Genomic DNA, 22,939 nt, shown 5'->3' with positions numbered 1-22,939 from the left:
CATTTAGTTTCTCAAATAGATAGGTTATATGGGTACATGTTGGTTATTCATACTTTTGTATGCACCGTAGAGGTGTGCAACTTTTAAATATATATATATTTTTTTTTTAAATAGGTCCACACACTACTGATAAAAGCATTTCAGCTCCACGCGACCCTCTCTTTGTTTTTCAGCTTTTACATTTAATTCAAAAAGATTATAAAGTTCAATATATCTCTCATAATTTATCTATATGGATTTAACTAAATTCATAATGCATTAGTTTTTCAAATATTGCTTTTGTATTGTAATATTAGGCAAAGCAAATGTCGCACATTTATCTTTCAGAATGCTTTAATTAAATAAAGGAATACTGGTTTGTGTGGCACAATAAAGTCACTCCTTCAAGTTCCATCTGCCCCTGCGTCACCTCGGATTAGTCCATACTCGTAAAGGCACGGGGGCTACAAAACTGTTCTTGCTTGTAAACAATTAATAATGTTTATTATTTGAGTGTGTTACAATACATGCTATTTGTGGGTAATGTTGTTGAAGAGCCTAGATCAATATAATAATGAAGTCCCGATTAATTCATTTGTATTCACTTTACGTTGGAACCCGTGGGCCGGTATAATGGTAGCGCCTGTAACGTGCACATGTTGCTGCTTTGCTTTGAACTGAAATAGAGTGAGGGGAAGCGTTTGTGCAACTGCCGGGTAGGCAGGCGTCCAGCGGAAAACTCACATACTGCCCGCCACCCTGACACACTTCTCAGTTTGCAGTTATTCCGTCACTTTGTCTGTTAAGTGTCCTTGCTTAAACAAAAGCCGTTTTAATACTCCAGATCAGGCCGAGTAATATCGGATGTGGTAAGTTCAGTTATGCACACTTGTGTAAGCTATCGCCTTGGTAATGTTAGCAACCCCAGCTAGTTGGCTGCCGTTAGCTAGTTAGCTAATAGCGGCAAGAGAAGGGGAAAAGTCGTTGGGTGGCTAGATAGCACCAACGCTAGCTGGACACAAGCTAACAACTACGCAGTCGTTTGAAGTGCTTTAGTGATAGTCTTAAATATCAGTTCCTGCAGACCATGCTAAGTATTTCTGCTCCACGTACCGGATAACCGTAACCTGCGAATCATCTAACTGTTAACATTTATTCAGCAATGGGTCTTGTTATGTGTCTGAGAGTGTTCCGATTATCCGAAATTGTGAATAACGTTAACTGTAGCATGAAAGCTGGTTGGCTACAGACACAAGGTGGACAAAATGTAACTATGCAAGCAGGAACCGGCTCTTAATTGCTTAAGTCAGTGGTGTTTTCTGTAATGTGGACGTTTCGTTAGCACGTTTATCGATGTTATCACTGAAACGACGTATTGCATTGCATCTCATATTTGTATGCCATGCAGACTGTGACATGGATAATATGCGTGTGTTTTAGTTACACTAGCCTTGATGAAAATAGGTATATTTTTCTACCAATTATTAGCACGGAGATGAAAATGGGGTCCCCCGTCGACATGTATGCGGCCCACTCTTTTTTTTCCTGGGCCTTTGTCATTTTCCAGGCACCCCCTCCCCCAACACTCCTCTACAAAGAATGCTCACCCCTAACCTCAATGTGACTGAGGGCCCAAGCGCTCAGCATCACTATAGTTAGCAAGTAGCCCTACTTAATGTTGTACCTGTCTTCATCACTATCAGATAGTTTATCTGCTTACCTGAACACAATGTAATCAAAAAAAAATAATGCTCCAAGCGTTGCTGCAGCTATTTATACAGAGTAAAGTAATTTTATAGATTTAGCAATGTGGCACAAGCTTTGTATGTGCAGTCCTCTTTCACATGCTGTTTCTGAGTGATCTTAGAGGGGCAGCAGGACATTTAAAACAGACTAATGTGTATATATATATATATATATATATATATATATATATATATATATATATATATATATATATCATTCATACAATAATCATATTAATACATGTATCTAAAATAATACAGAAAGTTGATTGATGATACTGTACATTCAAACTGCCAACATCCATTGATGATTAAGGGGGCAGTTTAAATCATAACATTAGCCAGACTCACAGAACTATATCATTTGAGATTAATTTAAAAGCATCCAATGAGACCAGCTGTTTTTGCATATGATTCCAAGCAGATAAAGCAGTTAAGTACAGTGTCATTCAGTTCACTGTGAAACTAAGGCCATTGTTTCCACAATTTTAATGACCAATGTATAGGTCCCCAGGTATGGCCTTGTATGGAAAAGTCAGCCAGTGGGTAAAGGCTGGCATACAAAGAGCACTAATGTGAAAGGAAAATTTGTGATGAACCTCATTAAGTGTAGTCACTGGGGAAATGCATGAACATCGCAATAGCACAGCACGCATGAAGTTGGCAATGAGTCTTAGTTTGGCCTTACAATAATCTGCTTAATATTCGTTTAAGAGACATGGGATCTTCTCTTCCTTAGACTTCGGATACATTCGGTACGTTTTCGAGAGTATTGAAATATGTTTCTTAATATAGATCTGTGGTGGTACAGCAGTTCATTTTGTAGCGTCGCTCTGTACACAGCATGCATCTCCTGGTAGCAAGGGGCGGGATGAGAGCGGTTTGGGCTTCTGTCTTCCAGCCAATGACCGTAGCGCCTACTTTGAGCCACGTGGTCCCGGCCACCCTTTCCTGTTTAATCTTTTAGGTTGAGCGTCATAACTTCTCCGCCTCTTTCTCCCCTTCTGCCATTTTGGTTTTGTTCCCGTCTTGCAGTCGGAAAGCCACCACCGCAGTCTATAGAAGAGAGACACTCTCAGCTCAGCGATAGTGACTCGACAATATAGTGCAGATCACTTTAATCCCTTAAACCCGTCTTTCTCTTCTTTGTACAACTATATTATCTCGCCATTACTGACATTAAACACAGCGGAAGAGCAGCGGGTTCGCACTGGGAAGGGACCGAGAAGCATTATTGGTAAGGAAAGAGAAATCATTGAGGCACGAGTGTAACGGTTGCCTCTTTCATTCGTCAAAAAGCAAAAACGGAGCGATGATGTTGCATTTAAATCATTTTTGTTATGTACTTATTTACAAAACGGTATCATTGTTGGACCCGCACGGACTAAGTGTCAAAATAAATCGGTTGGTGTTTTTGTGGAGGTTGCAGAGATAGCAGTTAGCTACTAGCTTGTAAAGTTGTGCGGTAACGCAGGCCTGTAGGCCGAGGAGCTAATGGACACACAGACTGACTCTGGTGTTTTATTGCCTCTAACTTATTCATTTTGTGACTCCGTTTCCTCGCTAAATCGTCAGATTAGTGTCAGTCTGCTTAATGGATTTCTGCCATCGCGAGTTAATCGACGCTGACTGAAGAGCTTGTTAAACCGGTTTGTTAGCAGCTAACTTTAGGAATCAGGGTGTTTATGAAGGTACTAGCAACAACACTGTCAGAGGGAGGGGAAGCGCTTTGCTGTATCATGCCGGATGCATTCATTTTCGATTCGGATGAAATCGACAAATTAGTTTGTAGTGTTGGATAAATTCTGCTTCTATTTTGACCGATTCTCAAATAGGTTTATTAACGATTATAGATTGACGTACGGGTATAAGTGACTGAGGTGCGTTGGATGCGAATTGAGTTGAGTAGGTGGTCGAAATGTGCTACTGATACTGCGGCCTCTTACCGACCAAAATGAGGGACTTTGTCCTTTGTAGTTTAGGATGACATGGTGGATGTTCCTTGCCTATTGGTGTTCAATTAAAATTGCAGAATAGAAAAAATATAATAGATATAGCAAAAAATATCTCACTATCTTTTTAGTTGTCTTGTGACTGAGTACAACATATATATATATATATATATATATATATATATATATATATATATATATAAATAATTAAAAAAAGAGGTTGACTGGTGTTGGTTTTAATACTGATAATAACTTGTATAGCACCTTTTTAAAACCATTCATACGTTAATAGACCTGGATGAGGAAAATATGAAGCCAAACAATTGACTATGCAGTCTCTTCCTGATTTTCAACAAGGCAGCTTGACCATTTCCGGTAGGCTGTCAGCAAACGATGCAGTGGTATTCTGCAGTCAGTGTCTGCTGTTATCAAGAGTATTTAGAGGGGCAGCAACTATGCAAAATTCAATTTGGTGTGTACCTCAGTTTTGATATGATCTGTTCAGTATGGAAAGAAATGTGAGAAACCGTTTCATTTATTAACTAGTTTAAATGAGACTCAACTGTAAAAATAATGTTTTCAAAAAGAAAACAAGAATAAAGTATTACAAAATAATTTTTAAATATTACTGCGCCTACTATGAAACCTCAAATGTTTACATGAGAGTTCTCAAATAAATAAAAAGTATAATAAAATAAAGATCAATTGTAGTGCAGCACGTGGGAAGTACTGTGGACATATTCAACTTCACATTCTGTCAGCTGAACTGTCCCCACTTGTACTTAGATTCATTCTATTTTAATGCCACATGTCTTACTTTGTTAAATATGAAATATGAAAGTCCTAACTGGGGAGATTTATCCAAATTCTTAAACACTATTTTGCACCCTTTGCAGGTTTTTTTCCTTATACTGGTGATATCCACTTTCAAATGAGTTAATGTTTTACGCATTACCATCGGCATAGACGATTTCAGCTGAACAGGGGCGGCACTTGCCGTTCTCTGCTGCTACAATAGTTCACAGGGAAACTAGTGTTCCCATACAGCAGACATGAAGGAGGTTGGTGGCTCCTCAAGCTCTACATTCTTGCTTGCATTCTCTATACAAGAATCGTTTGTGCCAATGGTAGAAATGTTGAAATCAGCTGCTTTAATGGGCTTAGCAACATGCAAGACGTGTTGATTGTGTTACGTTGTTGGGGAAACAAGGATATGTGATTAAGTTCAACTCTGCATAGAGTTTGGTTGCTAGTTTGGTTGCTGCAGAGCATACTTTGAACATATACATGTGTATTGAAAATGTGTTGTTTGTAGTGATAAATTATTTAATATTTTTTTATAATTTATATATTATGATCTTAATATTGCTTTTACTAAATGCCCATGTATATATGTGTGTGTATTTATGTATGATTATATACATGCATATCAGGGTTTGCGTTAACAGAGAATTCTTGGACATTTACGGGTATTTTTCTATCATGATGGGAAAATCTGAAGCTGCCCGTCATTTTGACAGATTGAACACAGAGTTCGAAATACCGTAACTTGAAATAATTCATACATGACACCATCAATAACCACTTGTAAACAATAGTAACAATAGTCTTCCCTTGGAGAAATGTTCTTGGACTTTAATGGCTTCCACCGGCTTTACTCGCCACGACAGGATTAGGTTGCTTCTCCATTACAAAAAAGTACCTACTTAACTTGGGCTGAGTCATCACTGCACGTCTGAGTGAAACTGGTTTATATGCGACACACGCGAGTGACTAGTGACTTTACACCAGACTCCTGTAGTTGTTTTTTAGGATTGTTGAGTAGTTTTAACTTATCTACAATTCAGCACTGTTCAGCTTGATTTCTGTCCACACGTGTCCGGAGTACATCCTCCTACTCCGCTGACTACAGCGACAGCAGTCTATGATGCCGCTCACGATCGCCGGTGCTGTCCCTCAATACAACAGACTCCTGTTAAATATAGAGATTTCCATGGTAGTTGGAGTTTAACCCACATTTTTAGGATTGTTAAATAGTTTTAAGTGATCTACAGTTTAGCACTGTTGGGCTTGATTTGTGTGTGGGACATCTCTTCCTGTGACGGCAATCCGGCCAGCCAGTGGCTGGCAGTCTGTCCAATCATTGCGTAGTACCTACTCAGCACAGACATACACACGTGTGTACATACATACACACACACACACTCACAATTCAGCTCTTTTCATTAAAACTGGGGAACTGAAACTATCTTGGCTGTCCATTCATCCCCATCAGTATAATAAACAACAGTAGTACATAAACAAGTTCAGTGCTGTCCCCAAGCAAGGAAAGGTTTGATAATTCTGTTACTCATGCCCTTTTCCCAGGCTCAGTTCATTTTCTGGAAGATTTGTTTTTGGCTCAAAGCCAGTCCACCGCTCTTTATACTAGAAATTTCAAAAGGAAGGGGAATTAAATTAAGTATTTTTCTCACATCTCTAAACCTCAATGAAATGTATTTGGTATGCTACCAATGATTAATTTCATAATTGATAAATCATTTGGAAAATGTCAAAAAAAGTTAACATGTTTCTCTCAAAGCGATGAAGTAGTCTACTCTCAAATGTCCACAAATCAAAATTGTTCTGTTATTTATGCTATATGGAGCAAAGAAACCAGACAGTACTCATAGTTATACCGATAGTCAGAAGGCTTATATTTAATTCAAAAAGCCACTGAAATTGATTACTTGAAATTCAAAAACACTTGGTTATTGTATCATAATTGTATCCCTAAAATGTCTGAATATGCTCAATGGACTGCCACAATTCATTTGATACATTAAATTGTTTAAACTACCAACTGTAACTGTAAAATTGATACATTTATAAAAGGAAGCTGTGAAGTAGTATTGTCTGTTGGTTTGTCCATCTAATGTTTTTCCCCAATGAACAGATGTCCAGCTCGCCGCTGTCCAAGAAGCGTCGCTTGTCAGGAACAGAGACGAAGACGGGATCCCACTGCTCCTCCTCAAACTCTGTCAGAACTGATCTGTCCCACACACCTGCCAACGTAAGCCCAAATGCAGACACTGTATGTACATTTGGGTAGAAACTTGTAACACAAACTAATCTCACCCCCCTGTTGTTTCTCGTTAGGGCATGGCTAAGAATGGCAACGATGCTGAGATCGACGAAGGCCTGTACTCCAGACAACTGTAAGACTTGATCTTAATAATGCAAAACTTAAAAACCTTCAAGTTGTAGATATGTAGTTTTGCTGATGTTTTTTCTTTTCCTCTGTAGTTACGTGTTAGGCCATGAGGCAATGAAGCGCATGCAAACCTCCAATGTCCTTATCTCTGGAATGAGGGGACTTGGAGTGGAGATTGCCAAGAGTGTAATTTTGGGAGGAGTGAAAAGTGTCACGGTCCACGACCAAGGAGTTACAGAATGGAGAGACCTTTCCTCTCAGGTGGGAAGCATGGATGGATATTCTAGCAGAGGACAGTCATTATCATAATATAATTTTCTTCGACATTAGGGGCAGAATAGAGGGAAGTCACTTGCTTTTAGGGCTGGGCAATAGATCTATTTTATCTATATTGTGACATGACAAATATGGTCTTCGATTTTTGAATATCGTCCTATTGTGGTAACATGTGATGTCTTTTTCTGCGTTTATAGGCTGTTGAATTGATAATCGTGGTATTAATCGCGTATGAAATGTGAATATTTATATTTAAAAGTCACTCAAGAACAGCCTTATTATTTGTATTATAGCAGAATTTGACCATAGTTATAGGCAACTTTAATTTTTCTAACATGTGAAGACCTTCCATTTTACATTAATAAGCCAAAGAAATAAACCAGGTATCATCTGAAATGACAAGTATTTTAAGCATGTAATACAAGTCATAAATACTAGAGTTTTTACTTTAAAGTGTATTGTCTTGCTCAGAGGAGTGTGAAAACTTCATGAGCTCAGAAAGACAACCTGTGTTTGTAGTTTTATATCCTATATATATTGCCCATCACTACTTGCTTTATTTTTGTCATCCAAAAAGAGTCCTGTGGCCACACCCACCCTTAATGGTCTAACAGAGATTTATAAAGAAAAAAAAATCCTATTAGCATTATTAGGAAATATGTTTACTAAGCATTCACTCCCATTTTATATAACTCTAGTACCTATGGATGTTAACTGCTTTCTGCTCTGTTTGGCATTGTTGGGAGCTCAAGCCACTGTGAATATTCTTATTTCTTTGTCTTTTTTGGCAGCCATGTACATTCCTGTTATTTCTGGCACAGTGCCACAATTAGCATGCATCCTCTGGCTGTTGGCCATGAATGTTGTTGCAAACATTACAACATGAGATGGGGCTCAACATTTTTCGTCATTTGTATCAATTAAATGATCAATTTGAAGGATGGCTGAAGTAAAATATTCACAATAGAAACCATCGTAACATTGCCACTGAGATGCAGTGTTTTCTTCTTTCAGTTTGTTTTGTTTGTTACGTTTGTGACATCACAATTTGGTCATGGGCACGAGCAATGGAAATGGTGTTTGCCGCTTTTGTAGCAGATTCACCAATGAGTAAACCTTTTAGTTTTGGTGTGAAAGGCCACAATCATGGCTAAAGCTTGTTTTTATATCATTACTACATATCAACCGACCAGCGACATAACTTGGGATGTTAAAGACAGGGCAGATGAATGTTTAAATGCATAGCTCTGAACCTCCTGTATTTTGCTTCAAAATAGCACATTCTTAGGTCTGTGAGTCAACTCTGTCCTCAATCATCCAATCTGAGATAAACTGTGTGTTAAGTGTTTCTATTTCAGTTTCTGGCTTTTGCTCCAGTGTCTATTCTAGCTGAGGCTAAATCAAATGTCTAGTGTATATTTCAGTCACTTATCCATCTTGTATAGGAACAGGCCTTAGGGTTAAGTCCAACCTTGCCTGACTATTCATTATTGCTTTACAGACATTATCATTTATTTATTGGCTTTACCTTTTTTTGTGTGGTCAGTTTTACCTGCGAGAGGAGGATCTGGGCAAGAACAGGGCAGAGGTTAGCCAGCTTCGTCTTGCCGAACTCAATAACTATGTTCCTGTGACTGCCTACACTGGAGCCCTCTCCGAAGACTACCTGACCAAGTTCCAGGTATGTCTTGGTTAGAAACCATCAACCCATTCCCATTCAATAATGAAAGAAAAGTTTTTAATTGGTCTCTTTTTTTACTTCCAAGGTGGTAGTACTGACTAACTCAACTCTAGATGAGCAGCAGCAATTTGGGGAGCTCTGCCACAACAATGCAATCAAGCTGATCATCGCAGACACACGTGGTCTATTTGGGTATGATTCCGACTACTTAAGTTTGTTTTATGCTTCACATGAAGTCTACATCCACTTGTCTATCATATATTGCCCTAAAATGTGTGCATTTTGCATTCTCTTGTGTAGCCAGCTCTTCTGTGATTTTGGTGAAGAAATGATAGTTTATGACACCAATGGAGAGCAGCCACTAAGTGCCATGATTTCCATGATCACCAAGGTTTGTTCTCAAGTCCTGCTGAGGATTTAAAGCAGTTATGCTTTTTAAGAAATAAACAGACTTCATTTTTATTGTCACACTGAAGATGTTCATTTTTTGGTTCCTTTAGGACAATCCAGGGGTTGTAACGTGTCTGGATGAGGCTCGTCATGGCTTTGAAAATGGTGACTTTGTGACCTTCACAGAGGTTCAGGGTATGACGGAGCTAAATGGCTGCCAGCCTGTGGAAATCAAAGTTCTGGGTAAAATCAGTTTCCTTTTAAGAAAAGGTTCCATTTCTCATCAGATTATGACTTGCAAATGGGAATGGCTTTCGTTCTCTGTCTAGGTCCCTACACCTTTAGCATCTGCGACACAACTGGATTTGTGGATTATGTAAGAGGAGGAATAGTCTCCCAGGTTAAGATGCCCAAAAAGATCTCCTTTGTAAGTATTTCATGTTGCACTTTTCTGTTGATATGTTATAGTGACATTTCGGTAACTTGTCTTGTATGTCCTTTCGTTGTGTAGAAATCCCTTTCTTCCTCCATGGCTGAGCCAGAGTTCCTCATGACAGACTTTGCCAAGTTTGAGCGTCCAGGGCAGCTGCATGTGGGCTTCCAGGCTATCCATGCCTTCCAGAAGAAAAACAACCGCCTTCCTGTTCCATGGAGCCAGGTAAATATCACCCATATTTATGGCATTACTGTCTTACAAGGTGCAGTGTGTAAGAATTGGTGACATATACGGGTTATACTGCAGGTTGTATCAAACATCTCCTCTCACCCTCCCTTAAGTGCTGTGGTGGCCTTAACTTGCAAAGACGGCTTTCAATTAATATGTGAATGTGAGATGCATGTTCTGGCTGGTTTGTCCTTTTGGGCTCCTGTAGAAACATGGTGGCTCAAGACAGTCTCTGAAATGCAAGGCCCCTCCCTTAGCTTGAGCAGAAGGCAGCAATATCATTGCAGTTTCTTGAGAAATAACCTCCTAGTTTTATTATGTTTATATATTTTTATTATGTTAATTGATTTTTCTGCATCTATTCATAGGCATTCAAGAATTGTTATTTTAATTCTTTACGCAATTGAGAATCAAGTTTTCCTCCACCCTTAAGCCACCATTACTAATGTGGCTTAACAGGCTTCATTTTTATGGAAACCTGTTTACCAATATAAAATTGTTAGGTGCGCCTTATCAAACTGAATAATCAATTATCAACACGGTTGGCAAGTGATTTAGTAGTTGAATATTAAATCAGTGCTACCAAATGTATAATCAGTTGATACCAGACAATATGTTACATGTGCTGATGTATGGGTTTTTTCCGCCTCCCCAGGCTGATGGTGATGACCTGTTGATGTTGGCCAAGGAGATAAACTCTGCCCAGACAGGGTCTGCGAAAATTGAGCAGTTGGATGAAGCTCTGATCAAAAAGTTGTCATTTGTTGCTGCTGGTGATCTGGCCCCTGTCAATGCCTACATCGGTGGTTTGGCAGCACAGGAAGTGATGAAGGTCAGTACTGACTGTTGTGTAAATTAAAGGTGATAACCCAGTGTTAACAATAGCCTCTTTACTGTCATCTGATTAGATGTGCTGCTAACATGCTCATGAATCTACTGCTAATATGACCATGTGTTTCTTTTTACATTGTCTCTGTTTAGGCATGCACAGGAAAGTTTACTCCAATAATGCAGTGGCTGTACTTCGATGCCCTGGAATGTCTGGCTGAAGAGGAAGGGGTCATGCTCACAGAGGAAGAGTGCGCTCCTGTAGGTGTTAAAATTAAATTGCACACATTGCTTAAGGATACACATGTGACAAACCTTGATGTTGAACCCCCTTCTTGCCCTTGTCTTTTACTCCTAGAGGAACTGTCGATATGATGGGCAAATTGCAGTTTTTGGAACCAAGATGCAGGATCTGCTTGGCAAACAGCGCTATTTCCTGGTGAGTTAACCCAATAGGATGGAGCCAACTATTCATCTGTGGCTTCCCCCGGGATTATGCTGCGTGTGTGTGGTGTTGTTGAGCGTGCACTTGATCAGTCAACACCCACCAGCTCCATCAGTGTATAGCATGGCCGGACAATTGGAGACGGGGATATCCCGTGGTAATTCAAAAACTGCGTATGTCCTGTAAACGCAACAAACGGATGCTTCACGGACCAGCCAGGGAAAGCGAATGGAATGCTGGATTTGCAAGGGTGCTGTTGATGTAGTCAAGTGAAATGTGATACGGTGTCAACATGGGCACTCAAGGATGCATCTTTGTTCCCGTCCGGATCGTGCCGAATTCGGATGAATTAAAGCGCTATGTACCCTCATCTGGCAAAAATAGAACACTCGTATTCTCTGCAGAAGCAACGGAGTGACAAAACAGAGCTGATGGAAGCTGGCACATTAGCCTCTTTTCCCCCAACATTAACCAGAGGGAAATAATTGCTGGTAATCTGTGTTGTTTGTGTTTCCACCACACCTCAAAGTTCTTGTTTTTAATGACATAATCAGAGTGTTGTTGATGACATACAGTCAAAACATTTTACTCAGTGACAGAAAAACTGTAAAGCGATGTGTGTGGGGGGGTTGCAATGGAGCCTCAGTGGGATGGTGTGTGTTAATTAAGCTTCAAAATGTTTTTCACCAATGTTAGCTCTCCGCTGCAGCCGTTGGAGACAGCAGCAGCTGAGTGTGTGGGTGAAGCCTGCTTTGGTCACAGGCAGATCTTGATGCGATCCAAATGATTCTTTCTTTTGTCCCGCCTGGTGTGCAAAGCCCTTTAGAACGATGTGTGCATTTGTGTCTCTAATAACACCAGGAAAAGCTGCAAGATTTTTTTTGGAAGATGCTTTTTTGAGAAAGATTTGGTAGAAGGGCCTGGGTGCTTGCTAAATATAGCGACCAAGTTGCTACATTGGCAACACTGATACCACTGCAAACTGTTTTTCCCTACACAGCCCCGTCCCTCTAGAGTTCTTGGTAATCTGAAAGTCCCTGGTTGCAAGTACGTACATCTTTCAGGGGATCAGAGCGAGACTGAACAAAGGAGTCACTGCGGAGACACAAATAGACTGGTGGATGCTGCCATTTTTGCGGGAGGGTGCGCCTGACTATTAGACTAAAACATTGAGATATACTCAAAACAGACAGGGCAACCTAATGCAGACAAGCAGATTATTTTACAGATTTTTGGTGATATGCCATGTTTGTAGTCGAGCTGTGGTATGCAAACTGTTGCTTGCAAAGTTTGCATTCCAATTTTTTCCTGCCATCTGTTTTAGTGAGATGCTGCCACACTGCCTGATGTCTTTGACATGGACGTTAGAGGACTGACTGTAGCCTAAAATGAAAAGCCCCAATAGATTAAAGAATGTCCACGTTCTTCAATCTGTCGTGAGTTGGGCTAATCCAAAATAGCAAAAACAAGGGGGTCCTTTGATGACACGCTGTTACCTGTGAAACAGGGGTGCTCTGAAAACACCCCCGTAAGCACTTGGTACGTTCCCCCTGATTAAATCGACCAATCAGAATTTGAGTCGAGCCAGAACGTATCGACTTAAATCGACCAGTTGACTAGGTCTTAACAGCTCTAAAACAATTCTAGTTAAATTTTTAAAGGATATCGACTACTAAAACCCACTCTATTTTGCCCGCTGCAATACTCAAGTTTATTTTCTTGACCGTAAACACACATGACTACTTTGATATTTTTACTGATTTTACTGATTTGTAATCATTCCAGGTTGGAGCTGGTGCCATTGGCTGTGAGCTATTGAAAAACTTTGCTATGATTGGACTGGCCGGTGGAGAGGGTGAGGTCATTGTGACGGACATGGACACCATAGAGAAGTCAAACCTCAACAGACAGTTCCTCTTCCGACCCTCAGATGTTACGGTTAGTATAATCTATTTGTAGTTACGGTTACAAACATTAATATTGATTCTGAATGTACTAAATGTGTGTTGGATATCAACCTTGGATAATAATGTTGTGGCCAGTTTCCCATTGTATGCATGTGCAGTGCATGATGACGGCAGCGTCCATTTGCTGTCTTGCGCACTTCTGTTTTTCACACCTGTGTGTCTCTTGCACACCTGTCACAGCTCCTGTGAAGCTTCTATGTTTTACAGTACAGCTTGAAAAACATAAAGCATACCAGTGTCGCTCTGTATTTGAATTAATTTCTGTCACTGCATCTGGACACCTGTTTCCCAAACCGGTTTTTCCATTTATAAAGGTTTTTTTGGTTGTATAGATGAAAGAACCAACGCAATTTTCAAATTGAAAGATCAGAACTTGTTTTAATTATTAAAAGAAATACTCAAACATGTAAGTAAATAAATAAAAATGACGATGTTTAGTTTACTCTTTAATCAATTATCTGTTGCAGCCCTGAGCTTAACACGTGTTAACCACCACTCAGTTGCACTACTAGTGTTGACATTGTAATAGAAAATGATGATGTCTCTGGTAATGTTTGTGTGCTAACAGAAAATGAAGAGTGACACAGCAGCAGCAGCGGTGAAGCAGATGAACCCCTCTATCAGGATCACAGGTCACCAAAACAGAGTGGGCCCAGACACAGAACGAGTGTATGACGATGACTTCTTTGAAAGCCTCGATGGAGTGGCCAATGCACTGGACAATGTTGATGCACGTAAGACAGTCCAATCAGTGAAATCATTCTTTTACGTTTTTGGGAATGATATTTCAGATTTGGATGATCATAAACCACATATTTACTATCTGTGCTGTGTCCTTTGTTTTATTTTGCCCGTGGGGCAGGTATGTACATGGATCGGAGGTGTGTGTACTACCGTAAACCCTTACTGGAGTCTGGTACTCTGGGCACCAAAGGCAACGTCCAGGTTGTGATCCCTTTCCTCACAGAGTCATACAGCTCCAGCCAAGACCCACCAGAGAAGTCGATCCCCATCTGTACACTGAAGAACTTCCCAAATGCTATTGAACACACACTGCAGGTCAGAGGCATACACATAAACATCAAGGTGTTATAGATAAAAAACAGTGAAAGGTTTGGTGGGGGTTGGTGAAATCCTACTGTTAAAATCTCTGCTAAATGGATTGACAACAGCTAATTCTGCTCTTTTGAAGTTGGCCAAAAGTCAACATGGCTGAGACCAGCTTTATATCAAACCACTGTGTCAAACAGTCATTAATACCTTTTTCCAGCAGATGTATAATGAATAATTACTCAACATATTAAATTAATCATTAATGCTACAGCATATGTAAAGTATAATTAAATTAAGGAATTGGTTTGTTTTTTATTGATGTCTGAGTCTAGAAAGCTGAATTGAATGCATTATTGATCATTATCTCTCCTCTGCTCAGTGGGCCCGTGATGAGTTTGAGGGATTATTTAAACAGCCATCAGAGAACGCCATGCAGTACCTCACGTGAGTTGCTTTCTTCACCATCATGTAAATTTGTTCCATTTGACAAAACGATTAATTTCCAATAGTCATCTTTTATCATTGTCTTCCATTCAGCCAATCAGATTACTCAGTTTGATCATGCTATATATAATCCAAGATGACATGTACACGGAGCATAATAAGAGTTTGGATGTGGGAAGGTTATAGAACCAGATGGACATTTTGGAGGAACACACGGTGTCCTTGTTTACATGCCTTTCTGAGTTAAATAGTTACTATTGCATGTATCTGTAGATGTCTAAAAATGGCCTTGCATTATTTGCTCGCTTGGAATTTTAAAGAAATTGATATTTTGTGGGGGTGGGAATCACTAGAACATGGCACCACCTAGTGGTCTGAAATGTGAATTGATTTTCTTTTATGCTAAACAACAAAAAGTGTGAAAAAAAAAATGTTTATTTGTAACAGTTCAAAAATGGTATGTTAAAATGAATCGATACTTGGCCTTTCAAAAGAGATATTGCCACGCCATTATCTATTTTTCCAGAACCGCTATAATTTTGTCATTAATTAATGTGAAATGAGTGGTCATATCCAAAATAAGGCCATATGGACAAAATAAACTATACAGTACTGTGCCAAAGTCTAATGGCACTATAAGATTTTTGCAAAGCGACATTTAACATACATTATAACATTCTGATTCACTCAAATTCAATTTTGTCAAACTCCTATTTCTGCTTTTGAAATGTTTAAATGGCTTGCCTGAATGTGTGTCAAGTAATCTATATGGAGGTGTTGCTTTATTTTGAATCCTGTGCTTAAAATGGTTCTTCAGCTGATCTTGGTGAGTGAATGACATGAGCTCTGAGGTCTTGGATGCTTGTACTTGCAGAGATCCTAAGTTCATGGAGCGGACTCTGAAGCTTCCTGGAGCACAGCCTGTAGAGGTTCTAGATGCTGTTTACAAGTGTCTGGTCACGGACTGTCCCCACAGCTGGGCTGACTGTGTAGCCTGGGCACGCAACCACTGGCAGTGCCAATACAGCAACAACATCCGCCAGCTGCTGCACAACTTCCCCCCAGATCAGGTAAACACACAAATTGGATTTGAAGAAGACACTTTGAAATCTTGTCTGAGTGACCGGGACATTCAGATTAAAATGGATCAGGCAAACATCCAGGCATGCCGCACCACAACACCTTGCTTTATTTATCTTATTTCCTTGCTGTAGTTTGTCAAAGTAACATGCAGGTCCCTCAAAGACCTCCTTTTTATTTGTGAAGTTTTTTTATGAATGCATTTCTTTATCTTTCAGCTCACCAGCTCTGGTGCTCCTTTCTGGTCTGGCCCAAAGAGGTGTCCTCACCCCCTCGATTTCAGTACTAATAATGTAAGAAGCAATTCTCTGTTTTTACTGCATCCACTTGAATTGTGGATTATGCTGTTATGTAATTTATTTTAAGATGGTGACTGAAGTGCTTTCCTTGCAGGAGCTGCACATGGATTACGTATTGGCAGGGGCCAACCTGTTCGCTCAGACATATGGCTTGCCAGGCAGCACCGATCGTGCTGGTGTGGTCAAGATCTTGCAGGAGGTCAAGGTGCCACCCTTTACCCCTCGTTCTGGAGTTAAAATCCACGTCTCTGACCAGGAGCTGCAGAATAGTAATTCCTCTGTTGGTGAGATGCTCAAATTTCCTTGCGTTTGAAGGTCACAGTCATGTGTGTGTGTGCCTCAGCAAGTTCCAGAGCAATGCTGAACTTTAGATCAGTTCAAAAGACCTAAAATCCCAGAGAATGTGTTAAACTCTAACATTTAGCAAGGAAATTTCACCTAAATTCAGTTATCCTAACATGTTTGTGTAACATTTTATATTTTGTGGAAGAAGTGACATTTTGTATCACTTAACATTAGTAGTGTTTTTTTGATAGAGGAATTAATGGAAGTTTACAATCTTGTATCACATGTTCTGATCAGGATGATCATGACAGGAAATCACAATTTGTGTAGGCATTTTGGAGGTTAATTTTCGTAGTTCTTGAAGATAACTCTTCATCTATAAATCTTTTTGATTTATAGATGACTCAAGACTGGAGGAGCTCAAGGCCCAGCTGCCCACTTCTGAGAACTCACAGTTCAAACTCTGCCCTATTGAGTTTGAGAAGGTACATGGCATTTCTCTGTAACCTTATGTCTCCTGTTAGTCCACAGTTGAACATATGCTAACTGTTGTCCTGTCTGTGTGGTAACAGGACGATGACACAAACTTCCACATGGACTTTATTGTGGCAGCATCCAACCTGAGAGCAGAAAATTATGACATTCCCCCTGCAGACAGACACAAGGTGAGGCAAACATACTGAGGTTGATGTTTATTATTAATTATCTGGTTGGCAAAAAAGAACCGGATGACTTTTGATTTCCTGAGTCACATGATCTAGAATTCATGTGTCATTGTTGTACTGCTGTGTAAAACGATCCCAAACAAATTTTACTTTCAAAACATTGTAAACTTGGACTGTTACAACAAGAAGTACCACACATGTCAATGATATTAAAAATAGCTTTTTAATGCTAAGGCAAATGTGAATGTCAAATTAAGCAATATATAATCTCATATTAAATATCGACAAGAGTATTCTATTGGCTTGGTTATTAAAAAGTCATTTACTGTTACTACTCCAGTGACTGATCTGTGGTGCATCTATTATCACATGGCAGCAGCAGCACCATGCATGTTGTTGGCTTACTGCACGTGTTTGCAAAAGTGATGAATTTTATGAGATTTTTTTAATCTTGAAGCGGCTGAGCAATTTTATATATATCGAATTGCAATTATTTTTTACTGAAATTGCAAATGCGATGTGAGAGGGCATGGTCATTTTTACATAATTCTAACTTTCCTTTGAAAAATTACTGTGATATTTGTACAGATCTGTAAGAAACAAAGATGTTTTCTTCAGTCTTTTGATTAATCGTTCAGCCTTACTGTAGATCCCGCAGACGTGATGAAATTTACCGGGGTCTTTAAATGCATCTCAATTGCTCCTCCTACTCATTCAACACCATGTGAATCTGACATTACTTTCATCTGCTCTCATGCGCTGGAGTTATTTGACGCAAGATAAGACACATGGGTCAGAACATGTCTGTAACCACTGTCTGCAACAGGCAACTCCCCACCACTACACACCAGTGGTTATGGTCTGTGAGCTCAGGAACAGCACACTTTATGTGCTGCTTTTGTGATTTTGCAGAGCAGCAGAGAACCAGTTGCTACAGAAGAAAATGTCGTAAAATCCTCATGCAGCAAATTTGCATTGTGATTTATTCTGAAATTTATCATATAGGAGTCCATGCCATGTCGTAATCAGGTTTTAATGCCCAACCTTTAAGTTGACAGTAAATATTTAAGCCCTTTACACTGTGTTCATTGCTCTATTATTTCTCACCTAATCCAGAGTAAACTGATCGCTGGAAAGATCATTCCTGCCATCGCCACCACCACATCCGCAGTGGTAGGTCTGGTGTGCCTGGAGCTCTACAAGATCGTACAAGATCACAAGAAGCTGGAGTCATACAAAAATGGCTTCATGAACTTAGCGCTGCCCTTCTTTGCCTTCTCTGAACCTATCGCTGCTCCCAAACACAAGGTAGGCACCTGCTGGTTTAAAGCTTTGATGGTTTGGTTTGGCTTGTCTAGGGATGCACGATACTATTCTTGACCTTCACTGATCTGATTCATTGAGAAAAGGATGGAAAAAGACTGCACATTCAAACTGATATTTTACGATAAAGGTTGTCTTTGCTGCAAGGACTATGAAGCAGCCATAGCTTTGGCAGCAGTTAGCAGATGTACTTATTTACCAGGCATTTGATTGCTGCAAATTGCAGGAGGTTTACCAGATAAAGCAGAAGTTCTAAGATAAATGAAAATCTGTTTATTGCCCTTGATTTCCAGTGCTTTTCCATTAGCTGATGTGTCCCTACTTGCTCTGTATATGTTTACCACAGGGGCTGCAACAATTAATTATTAATCGATTACTAAAGTAATCAACTAATTCTATAATCGGATTGAATGTATGTTGAAAAAAATCTGATGATTAATGTAATCCGATCACCAATGTATTACTTAGGGAAATTGATAATCAAAATGATTCCTTTAATTTATTAAGTAATCAAATAAAAATACTTGAATTGAAACACAATATTAAATGTGCATAAAACAAACATTTATTGTTTGATTGCACATTCCTGAACATATTTTGACAAAGCAAAACCAAATAAAAATATTACATTTAAGTGTAAAACTAAACTTAAAAAATATTGTTCCAAGCACAGGACAAGCCTGACTTTGATATTGTTGATATACTTACTTTCCTTCATTCTAACCACATGCTCAACACACACTCACAAGCACCTCAGTGTTGCAAATTTTATGGCAAGACACACCAGCCACAACAATATGGTATTTACATCCTGTGTATTGTGCATCTCTAGTCACCATTTTTGGGACCGTGTATTCTAATCGTTCACATTATAAAGAAAGAGCTCCTATGATGATCCAGCCATGCTAATACTGATACATCAGACAGATGCATGTTGTCTGTCGGGGTGTAAGTGAGTTCAGCTCACCTTCTCATGCTGGTAGATTCAGTGTGTGCTGAGGAGAACAAATAACTTAGTTTTAGCAAACACTCTGTTTGATGCAAAAAACATGTGTTTGTGAGGTCTCTCTGTGACTGGCTTGAGTATCTCATTGATCAACACTCTTTAAACCTGTGTTTGCAGTACTATGAAATCGACTGGACGTTGTGGGATCGCTTTGAGGTCACAGGTGTGCAGTCCAACGGGGAGGAGATGACACTCCAAAAGTTCCTTGACTACTTTAAAGTACGTTCTCGTCGACCCTGCTCTTCATTTTGACATTGTGCCATTTCTGACCACATTTCACAATATCCTATCCATCTCTTGTTGGTCCACTAGAACGAGCACAAGCTGGAGATCACCATGCTGTCTCAGGGGGTGTCCATGCTCTATTCCTTCTTCATGCCTGCTGCCAAGCTCAAAGAAAGACTGGACCTACCGTGAGTACTGTGTTCATTAGGACGCAGACTGTGTGAGGAATGTGAAGATATCCAAATGTCACTTCACAATTATTAGACTTGTAGTGGACTTACTCTGCTCTTATGTGCTAAGAAAAGTCCAATCGTCATGAAATCAGAAAACTGTTCACAAGATTTGGAAGCGTTTGTAATTGTATAAAAAGGCAACTTTAACAAGCAAATTCTATTAAAACATTTTTACATTTAAGCTGAACTTGAAATGGTATCCATGACATTACCTGAAAAAGTTATGTGAGGGTATGACACACTTTGGCTCAGTTATTATCATTAAAGTTTTGATGCTGTAAAAAAAAAAAAAAAAGTTTGTACTGAGCACACATGCTCAATGTGGTCTTCTCCGGTGTTGGTGTAGCAGTGCTATAGCGCCACATACAGGCCTACCATATGTACTGTGTGTATGAATGCATTTCCCAAAAGTTTTTCAAAGTGACAAAGAAAAAGATTTTTACGCTTTGTACTGTTTCTGTGGATAAGGCCTGACAGGAGTGTGTGTGAATGCACCTTCCTCGGAAGCTTAATAAATTGAGCAACACTAACTCCTATATTGTCCTGTAGGATGACAGAGATCGTGACCAAGGTTTCCAAAAAGAAGCTGGGCAAGCACGTGAAGGCGCTGGTGTTCGAGCTGTGCTGCAACGACCTGACGGACGAGGACGTGGAAGTGCCGTATGTCAGATACACCATTCGCTGAGCTTCACACTGAACCCACCTATGGGAAGGTGTGATTGCCGGGGGTGGGTGGTTGTTTAAAAAAAAGAAAAAAAAGTGAGCATTTGAGGTGGGTTGAGTTGTTGGGGGTGGGTGGGTTGATCCAGGTCAGGTCAGAGTGTACATAGCCCCAGTAAGCTTGACCTAAGGGAACCCTGTATTGTTAGGATCCAGTGGGTGCTGGACTGTGGGAACACTGGCGTCACTGGAGGGGAGGGAGCATGTTTTACTGGACCTCCTGATGTCTCTCTGCAGCAGAGCCTCTGCTCAGTATAATTCCAAGCCTTCGTGTTCTCCTGGTACTCCATCGCTCGGCAAATGTCGCACGGTTAGTCATCGGCAGTAAGGGATCTTTTTTCTTTTTAAATCACTCCACTCTTCTCTTCCCCTCTCCATCTTGTCACATGTTCAAATAATGCAAATGTTGATTCAATTGACTGCTGTGGGGGATTCAAAGTAGAGATTTGACTTCAGGGCAAAATTGATTCTCAGTACATGTGTAACTATCCGAAATTCAACCCCAGACCCTGAATTTAAAACTATAGGAACACCTTAAATTGGACCTCTGGACTGGATTCTTACCTAAAGCCACCGCATTAGCACTCTGTGACTGAGCAGCTCTTGCACAAGACATCAGTTCTCCTTTATATTTCATTTTTTTGGGGTGGGGGGTGGGGTCTTACCAGAGTTCAAGAACGGTCTGGCACACAACTTGTAGATCATAAACTCTTTCTACCTTGTTAACTTCAAACAACATTACAGTGTACAAGCAAAGCAATGAGATGTATCTTGAAAATGCGAGCACTTAGTGTGATTAGTGAATAAACATGTTAAGAAGATTTCTGAGTCGTTTTTTTTTCTTCTTTGCCTTAGTATCTGATGTACAGTTCTCAACGGGCCTGAAAATTATGACCCGGCCCGAAACACCAGCATGAATTGTCTGCCTGAACCCGACCTGGAATACATTTTCCATGCAGTGTTTTATTTGCAGTTGACGCGGCACCCGTCTCGCATCATCCTCGTCCTTCGGTACTGGCTGCTGCGCAGTTAACAGGCGTGACTTCACATGCTTTTGTACAATTTGCCTTTTGGTCAGCGGACAGCATCCGCGACTGGTTGAATTTCGGCTACAGGAATGTTGTGGCTTTGTGGAGTGGGTGCGCATTCCGTTGTCGCACGGCTGCCAGCTGCGCAGTATCGCTGGCATTTCAGTGGAAGTGATGTCTGAGTCATTTTGCCCATAGCAGCGCAAGATGCAGAGGGGGATATTTGTCCCCCCTCAGTTCATGCTCGACGTCAGGTCTGCCCCTCTATATCAAGCAGGCAGCAGGTTTACTCTTCATCACACGTGAACAGCGATGATTCACAACAAACATAATTTACTGCAAGTAATGTGTTTTATGGGCAGAAAACGGGTAGCCCGACCTGTCTCATTTGCACATTTTTGTTTTGGACCAAACCCGCAGGTCCAGTTGGGTTTGTCAGGCCGGCCCGACCCGTTGAGAACTCTAATCTGATGTACTATTAAACCATGAGAACAAAATCTAAATACTGATTTTGCTCTTGACCTACAGTCTTTCACTCCTAACGGCTAAGCTGTTGACACATTATGAAAACTTAATGTCGCTATTATCCTGACCAAGGTGTTGCAATTCACATTTTCACGAATTTTCTGGCACAAAAAAACTTATTTAAACTCTTTAAACCCTTTGTAAAACTGTTTCATCCAGAAGTCTGTTGTAAAAACAAAGTGACATGCGTTCACTTACAAGTCCTAAAGATTTCTTTCCACCACCTTTTGCTATTTGATGGTCCTGGTCATTGTTTTTGTTTCTTTAGCTATCTTTTGTGCACAAATAAAAAAACCAAAACCAGTTATTGGGCAATGCCATATTTTTTTAAACCATTCACTTTACTCTGAGCAGTGTTATTTGGTAATGTTTTCACCAAAGTTGATTTTCAGTTCTGCTGCTCACAAAGGATGGATTTGGATTTCAGTAACTTTTCTGGGGACATACTGTAAGATTCTTGAGGGGAAATGGATTCTGGTTCCTTCTGAAAATGTCTATCGGTGTACAAGCCATTAAGTCTGGCAGCCAATGACAAGTCAGCTTCTGATTTAGGTGCATTGAGGGTTCACACGGTGGTGTAGTGGTTAGCACTCTCGCCTTGCAGCGAGAAGACCCGGGTTCGAGCCCCGGTTGGAACAAGGGCCTTTCTGCATGGAGTTTGCATGTTCTCCCGTTTGTGCGTGGGTTCTCTCCGGGTTCTCTGGCTTCCTCCTACAGTCCAAAAACATGCAATGTGGGGATTAGGTAAATTGGACACTCTAAATTGACCGTAGGAGTGAGTATGAGAGTGAATGGTTGTTTGTCTATCTATCTGTGTGTGTGTGTGCACCTTTTTTATTGACCCACAAAAAGATTCTCACCAAACCTGAATAGTTGAAGCTGAAAATCTTTTCTAGGGTCAACCACAGCATCAAAGTAGATCACTGCACACGT

General features: G+C 40.2%; 1 protein-coding gene and 1 non-coding gene across 3 annotated transcripts; both read left to right on the top strand.

Moving 5' to 3' along the window:
* Positions 1–662: 662 nt before the first annotated feature.
* uba1 (ubiquitin-like modifier activating enzyme 1) lies at positions 663–21,274 on the top strand. 2 transcript variants are annotated; one of them, XM_044038153.1, is made up of 26 exons: positions 663–848; positions 6,612–6,728; positions 6,815–6,873; positions 6,962–7,130; positions 8,692–8,826; positions 8,912–9,018; positions 9,127–9,217; positions 9,327–9,459; positions 9,546–9,643; positions 9,728–9,874; positions 10,536–10,712; positions 10,862–10,969; positions 11,067–11,147; positions 12,939–13,091; positions 13,689–13,854; positions 13,983–14,179; positions 14,553–14,617; positions 15,492–15,687; positions 15,916–15,990; positions 16,091–16,280; positions 16,681–16,766; positions 16,854–16,946; positions 18,063–18,254; positions 19,393–19,494; positions 19,588–19,688; positions 20,283–21,274. In XM_044038153.1, exons 2-26 carry the CDS (start codon positions 6,612–6,614, stop codon positions 20,416–20,418), a joined length of 3,174 nt encoding a protein of 1,057 aa, XP_043894088.1. In that variant the 5' UTR covers positions 663–848; the 3' UTR covers positions 20,419–21,274. The 2 variants fall into 2 exon arrangements, with proteins under 2 accessions (XP_043894088.1, XP_043894087.1); XM_044038152.1 differs by lacking the exon at positions 663–848 and adding an exon at positions 2,739–2,961.
* On the top strand, positions 19,153–19,273 carry LOC122777911. The gene has a single exon (XR_006361379.1). It is a non-coding gene; the product is annotated as a small nucleolar RNA U6-53/MBII-28 (small nucleolar RNA).
* Positions 21,275–22,939: the final 1,665 nt, after the last annotated feature.

This window comes from Solea senegalensis, linkage group LG11 (genome assembly GCF_019176455.1).
Source record: "Solea senegalensis isolate Sse05_10M linkage group LG11, IFAPA_SoseM_1, whole genome shotgun sequence".
Taxonomy (NCBI): domain Eukaryota; kingdom Metazoa; phylum Chordata; class Actinopteri; order Pleuronectiformes; family Soleidae; genus Solea; species Solea senegalensis.
The sequence above is the reverse complement of the archived record's forward strand: the minus strand, read 5'-3'. Positions and strand labels throughout refer to the sequence as shown.

Coding starts and splice junctions, on each gene's coding strand:
- uba1 (XM_044038153.1), top strand. CDS start 6,612: ATGTCCAGCTCGCCGCTGTCCAAGAAGCGTCGCTTGTCAGGAACAGAG. Junction 8,827..8,911: donor ACTACCTGACCAAGTTCCAG/GTATGTCTTGGT, acceptor TTTACTTCCAAG/GTGGTAGTACTGACTAACTC. Junction 11,148..12,938: donor GCAAACAGCGCTATTTCCTG/GTGAGTTAACCC, acceptor TAATCATTCCAG/GTTGGAGCTGGTGCCATTGG.